The sequence below is a fragment of the Nicotiana tabacum genome, chromosome 23, assembly GCF_000715075.1.
Source record: "Nicotiana tabacum cultivar K326 chromosome 23, ASM71507v2, whole genome shotgun sequence".
In the NCBI taxonomy this organism is placed as follows: domain Eukaryota; kingdom Viridiplantae; phylum Streptophyta; class Magnoliopsida; order Solanales; family Solanaceae; genus Nicotiana; species Nicotiana tabacum.
The window spans coordinates 115,506,702-115,513,926 of record NC_134102.1 but is presented as its reverse complement, the minus strand read 5'-3'; the positions used below and the strand labels follow the sequence as shown (position 1 = coordinate 115,513,926).

Genomic DNA, 7,225 nt, shown 5'->3' with positions numbered 1-7,225 from the left:
ATATATTATTATTATTATATAGATCGGGGATGCAATCCTTATATAGGGGTGGGCATTCGGTATTTCGGTTCGGTATTTGGTTTATCAATTGTGTATACCAAATACCGTACCAAAATATTTCGGTACAGTTCGGTATTTCTTATTTTGGTTCGGTACGATTCGGTTTAAACTAAATTTTCACTATCTTCCTCACTCCATTAACTAATAGGAAGCAAACAACTGAAATATCTTGTTTATTTCTTATGCCATGGATCAACCAATTCTCCACAATCTATTCCTAATTTTTCGCACGAATGACTTCCACCAAACGTAGTTTTTGGTATATTACATATTTAATTAGCAACATTTAATATTATAAAAGGTATAATAATGAAATAATTTTATTTTATATTTATGGAATAATTATATTATATTGCATATTTAATTATATAAATGGTAAAAGATACATACATACTTAGAAATAAATATTTACAAAATAATATTGGTATAAATATTATATATTCAGAATTCCACCAAAATATTGATATAAAAATTCTGGAGTGTATTATATTTTATAAATCAGTTTGTGGTATATTTATCGTATAAATATTACTATATGTTTGGAGTATATTATATAGTTGTATGAATTTCACTTTGTATAATATAGTACTATTATATATAACATATATAAATGACATAATGTACATATATAAACAGGTATGTTCCATATAGTGATAGATATATACGTATAATATATCTAACATAAAACCATCAAAATCCTACAGAATAATGGAATACATGAGACGCCATAGGATGCATTTTAATGTTGGATAATGCTGGATCAAGGAAGTATGTCAAAAGTTCTTTAAGATGGTAGAGAATGTCCCATGATTTATGCATCTTGTCTGGTCATTAATTATTTGCTTAATCTTTATAATAAGCTATTAGTTTAAAAAAAATCTTTCATTTATGTAATAAATAAAGAATATTATTATTTTCTTAATTTTTTTAAAAAAGTGCTCACTCATGTCGATTCCTCTTTGGAATTTGGGATGTGGGCATAAAGTTATTGGGCTAAAAATTAAAAATAAAGTTGGGCTTGGACTAAACTATTTCGGTATTTCGGTATACCGAAATATCAAAAACTCAATACCGTATACCGAAACGAAATACCGAAATACCGAAATACCGAAATTTCTGTACTGAAATAAACCAAAATACCGAAAAAATCGAAAACCGAAATACCAGATTAATTCGGTTTGGTTCGAAATTCGATTTTTCGGATTTTATGCCCACCCCTAGCCTTATATGCTTTACTATTATATGGATCGGGGTTGCCCGCCTGCAGCAGGCCTTATAGGCTTTATTATTATTATGGGATCGGATTGCATGCCGCAGTAGGCCATATCGATTTTAGATAGCGCTTGGGCTGAAGGAGACCCTCCGGAGTCTGTACACACTCCCAGTGAGCGTAGATGATTATATATTCGGGATGGACTTCCCAGGGCATGGACTTGCCTTACTTATTTGTATTGTGATGAATTTTTTCCTGGACATGGATCTTGTCCTTATCATTTATATTTGGGAAATAAATTACCCCAGGGCTGGATTGGCCTTATACGGTACTGAGTGACTAATCAGTCGATGTGTATATATATACGGGATGGAATATCCCTAGGCTGGATTGGCCATAAACAGTACCGAGTGACTGAATGATATGTGACCAATATTACATGAGGTCTTTCCACTGAGATGGCATATTCCTCATATCATGCAGTATTGATCTATTTCACTTGTACTGAGTTTAACTATTGAACTTGAAAGCATGCCTATATTTCTGTACCATTATTTATACTAGACTGTACATGTGGAGCTCGTCACTACTTTCAGCCTAGAGGTTAGTCTTGTTACTTATTGAGTTGGTTGTACTCATACTACACTCTCCACCTCGTGTGCAGATCCAGGTGCTTACGGAGACGGCGACTGTTAGATATCAGAGTGCTATCAGTTGGAGACTATCAAGGTAGCTGCCTGGAGTCCGCTGACCTTGACTTTCTTTCCTTCAGTTATTGTACTATTCTATACTTTCAGACAGTGTTCTATCAGTCAGACTTTGTATTCATATTAGATGCTCATGTACTCAGTGATACCGGGTTTTGGGAATGATTATATCTGTATTTGTGAGATTTCTTCCATTAAACTTAAATATCATATTTTCAAACTTAAAATATATGGTGGTTTATTGAGATTGTCGCCATCATGATATTTGAGATTTTGAGTCGTGACAGGGATGGATCTTCCCTAAGCATTTACATTTGGGCATGGATCTTGCCTAGGCATTTACATTTGGGATGGATCTTCCCTAAGCATTTATATTCGGGATGGATCTTTCCTAAGCATTTACATTCGGGATGAATCTTCCCTAAGCATTTACACATGGGCATGGATCTTGCCTAATTATTTATATTGAGGGATGAATTTTCCCGAGGCTGGATTGGCCCTATACAATACTAAGTGACTGACTGTCAGTTGATCTTCATATTGAGGGATGGATCTTCCCTGGGCTAGATTGGCCATATACTGTATTGAGTGATTGAGTACTCTGAGAGTGTGAGTTCACGAGACTCCATTATAGTACATCACATCCAACATGTACATTGGCATGTAGATATAGAGATGTCATATTCCTCATATCATTCTGAGTTGATCTATTTTACTTGTACTGAGTTTACATGTTGAACTTGAAAGCATGCCTAAAATTCTGTACTGTTATTTCTATATTGGACTGCACTTGTTGAGCTCGTCACTACTTTCAGCCCAAAGGTTAGTCTTGTTACTTATTGAGTACATGTGGTCGGTTGTACTCATACAACATTTTTGCACCTTGCATGTAGATTTCTGATGCTGATGTAGTTGCGTACGGCGAGAGTTGGATCTGAAGATGTACTCGCGTTCCAGTCATTGCTGCCTCTTGTTCATGGTAGCTCTAGACTTATGAAAATTTGTTTATCTACATTCGAACAGATGATATATTTATTTCATACTAGTTTTGTAAACCCTAAATCTTAAAAGCTTATGACTTGTACTAGCAGACCTTGGGGAGTTGTATAAAATTCAGTTATCTCATCTTTGATTCACTTCAATGTTATTATATTATGTTATTTTATTAATTAATTTACCTAGCGGGTTGGGTTAGGTGTCATCACAACAATTTGAATTTTGGGTCGTGACACTTACATGTCCAAATTTACGTTGCACTATCCAGAGGAATAATAATATTAACCAAGAAAATTCTTAATCATAAAAACAATCAAAATGGATGAAAGCAAAATACATGAAGAGTATCATCTATAAGAAAGTATTAGTTGAGATCATTACATGTTAACCTATAAAATCAAAATAAGTAAGAAAATATTTGTATCTAATTAAAATATAATTGTTCATCTTCGTACATTTAGATAATATCCAATCATGTTGACTATGACAAACAAGTCATCATACAACAATCAACATTAATCATTTTCAGAAACTAGCACTTTATTCTTTCGTGTATCATTATTTACTGAAATCTTTATTTTGATAATATTGATAGTATTTTGTGAAATTATTTACAATATGACTCGGTATACACGTGCAACGCACGTGCCGATAAACTAGTTTACAGAAAATGTGTATATATATTTACATCAATAAAAGCTATGAAGAATGCTAAAAGGAGAAAAATACAATTGGGTCGGGTCTAATAACATTTTACTACTAGACCGGCCCTTTCCCTTGACAGAATTAATATGGTCCATGTCTGGGTTAACAGTTTTACCTTCATTTCATATTCTTTTTCCTTTCCTTTCAAAACATACCCTTCTTTGTGTTCCAATCCCAAGTGGATCAATGCAATTTCTCATTGTATTTCATATGAATTGTACTAGTATTAGCGGAGCTACCGTATGAGTTACGGGCTCAGATGCAGTAACTTTGTATTTAAAATATATTAAATATGTATAATTATTCAACCGTAAACTTAGGAACTAAACGAGTTATGTGTTCGATAGAACCGATAAACTTTATATCCTAGCTACTATTGACCGAATAAAAGTGAGAGTTTCTCGCTAACTAGAACACTCACTAACTAAAACGATTTCTCTTATTAAACAAATTAACTTCAATTTGTATACTTTTCCACACAGTTTTTCTCTCAACCAAACAGAAGAAAATTATTTTCTACCATTTTTTCTCTTCCGAGTATAGAAACAAGGGTTAACTTTCATCCCATATTCTATTTTATTTCCTTCCAAAACCTTTTTTTTGGGGGGGGCATGATCTTCAATTTAGAGTAAATAATTCAGAAGAGCAGCAGCTTGCAAGATAAGAGTTTTCTGCAATTTAAAGAGTCAAATGGACAGAACCCGTGTATTGAATTTTTAGTTTATTAAAAAATTAACAGAAAAACTGAGTAGTTGTGGATAAAAAAGCTGTAGTATTCATCAAAATAGTTTCCTGCAGATGGTCATTCCATCACCTACTGTAACTTGGGAAATTTGAATGCGAGTATCAGCAGCAAGGAATCTGTTTAACTCAAGTAAGTATTTCCTTTCTGTTCTCATCAACTCGTCAACCTTTTCCTCTGGCATCACAAGTGTTCCATACCATAGTGTGTTATCATACACTATCAGACCTCCAATTTTCACCAACTGCATTAGTCTCTCGTGATAGTTTCCATAACTAGTTTTATCCGCGTCTACAAATGCAAAGTCAAAACTATCTTTGTTTTTGTTCTGCAATGAATCAGGAAAAATGAAAATCACATTAAAGCATACACGACATTGTTTGAGATTATGAGTTAATTGTTTTTCTCACATCTTCCAGGAGTTTGTCAAGAACAGGTAAAGCTGGAGAGTCATTGAAATCGATTTTATGTTCAACTCCAGCTTTTTGGATGACTGGTAACCCCAATTCATAAGACTGTCGATCTGGATCTATGGCTATAATCTGCAATCAACACATTTGCCAATTTTGTACATATGTGTGAAGATACTTGGGGCTATATTTAGTGATGATTTAACAGCAAAACTAACCTTGCCATCAGCAGGAATTGTAAGAGCAGTGAGAAGCACAGAATATCCAGTGAAGACGCCGATTTCAATAGTCCTTTTGGCATTTATTAGATTCAAGAGCATGGCTATCAGTTGGCCTGAATCCGGTGTTGCTCCCATATAAAACCTGGAAAATTAAAAAGCATTATAATTTTGTAAGTTGTAACATGGAATAAGTTTCTGTGATTTATATACCATCTTCGTTTAACTTAAAGAAATAAATCCTGGTATTTTTACATATAAGTTCACAGATTAAGGCAGCCAAATAATTTGAGTTTGATCAGTTCAGTTTTCCAATAAGGCTGAACTCATTTAATACAGGCATTCATTTCCAGTATCTTCAAAGCTTGGTCTATTTTCAATCCTGTTTTTCTATTTTGCTAATAATGTACCAGTCTACTACTGTGAAGTTAGACAATTAAACGAAGTCACAAAAGAAAATTACTCTGGATGATTTGCTGTTATAGCCCTTATCTCTTTGAGAGACTCTGGTTCTCTTGGGTAAACGCTAGTCTCCAAAACATACTGGAAGCGTTTCAAAAGAAAGGATAATTAGTAAAGTTGAACAAAAGAATGAAAAGGAAGGGGGGTGGCAAGAATCTGAAATAAAAATGTATGTACCTGATACAATTCTTCACTCTGCAATAACCCCTTATCGTCCCATGGTGAACCTTCATCCTGTATAAATAATCAAAAAAACAAAATATCAAAAAAAGGATTTGGTATTGCTTATATCAAAAGGTAAGTTCTTCTTACACACTAGCATTTTCAGGCCTCGCTCGTGGGATTTCACTAAATTTGTTACTGCTGTTATATATCGAAATCGATAGAGCCCAAGTATATGAGGTACTGAGTCTATAAGCACAAGACAGGAGTGTTCAAAAAAAAAAATTTGAAAAGCACTCTACTACCGAACACGATTATATAATTATTCTGAAAATGATGATTGAGAACTAACTCTCGTAAAAGCAAAGAGAAAGGGAAAAAAGCAAGACCTACAAAGTTTAGGCTACGAATTGAATGCCTTTAAATGATAATTCTATGAAGTTTTCAACTTCCAAGCAAAGAGGACCACATGCACATTATATTTACTTCCAATCGAAGGAACCGGCCAATTAAAGTATGGTTTCTTAAGTTTGGGGTTGGTCCATTTTTGTCCAGATTTAATCGTTTACAAAATTATTACATTAAAGAAATTGGCCGTGTGTAATGTCAAATTCATAAAACAAAGGAAGCCATGTGTTTTTTTTGTTGTTCTTATAAGTTAATACAACAAAAACAAAAATCGTACGAGTGGGATCGGAGAAATACAGTGTGTACGCAGACTAACTCTACTACTCCTATTACTCCGGAAGGTTGTTTTCGATAGAACCTGTCAAATTAATCAATATATAAATGTTTTATATTATATAGTAAGATGTCAAATAAGGAAACCAGCAAAGAAGGAGTCGATATAGGATGAAGAAATACACCTTAGCAGAAGCCTTAGATTGCAGATTCAACGTCGTCCTCAGCTTATTATAGTTAGGGAGAGGCGAAAATGGCAGCTTTTTGGGTAGAAATATTCCATTAATCCACCGCAATGATTGTTTTATAAAAACAGCATTTGTAGCAGCAAAGTTTGGAGCTCCAACACAGGCCATGTTTTTCAGAATAACCTTCGTCTGCTCTCTCAACTCTAGCTTTCCTATTGCATCTTAAATCCTCCTCAATCTAAAGCTTCTAGCTTTATCTCTCTGCAAAATTTAATAAACAGACGCGAAATTATGTTGAACTGAACTCTCCTAAAATCAAACGGAAAGCACAATCAGTAATGATGATTCGTCGGCCAATGAGAGCTTAGAGAAAGAGTGTAGCAGCTAAAGGATAGGAATCCGGAGCTGCTATGTCCGCATTTAATTATAGTATTGTCACCAACCCCAGCTTCGGTAATCCACGTGTTTTCTTCCTATTTCTCATTAATACCACGTTTTTTTTTTCTTTCTTAAAAGATTGTTTTTTTCGTTTGCAGGTTTTATGCAAATGGAAGAGGTACGTTGAACTTAGGTGAGTCAAATGGGTTTATAGTCCTCTTGTTTGCGTTTCACTGATTAATTCGAAAATCACCTGAGCACCAATTAGTCTTTGGTCGGGTTTTTAAAAATTATTTTTAAGTG

General features: G+C 34.0%; 1 protein-coding gene across 2 annotated transcripts; it reads right to left on the bottom strand.

The window, feature by feature from the left end:
• Window positions 1-4,358: 4,358 nt before the first annotated feature.
• Window positions 4,359-6,938, bottom strand: LOC142177446 (putative caffeoyl-CoA O-methyltransferase At4g26220). Of its 2 annotated transcripts, XM_075246133.1 has the most exons (7): window positions 6,542-6,931; window positions 6,361-6,441; window positions 5,691-5,747; window positions 5,515-5,594; window positions 5,052-5,196; window positions 4,834-4,965; window positions 4,359-4,751 (listed from the first exon to the last, which is right to left on the bottom strand). In XM_075246133.1, the coding sequence occupies exons 1-7, from the start codon at window positions 6,710-6,712 to the stop codon at window positions 4,461-4,463; spliced, it is 957 nt and encodes a 318-aa protein (XP_075102234.1). In that variant the 5' UTR covers window positions 6,713-6,931; the 3' UTR covers window positions 4,359-4,460. The 2 variants fall into 2 exon arrangements, with proteins under 2 accessions (XP_075102234.1, XP_075102235.1); XM_075246134.1 differs by lacking the exon at window positions 6,361-6,441 and having other exon boundaries at window positions 6,542-6,938.
• Window positions 6,939-7,225: the final 287 nt, after the last annotated feature.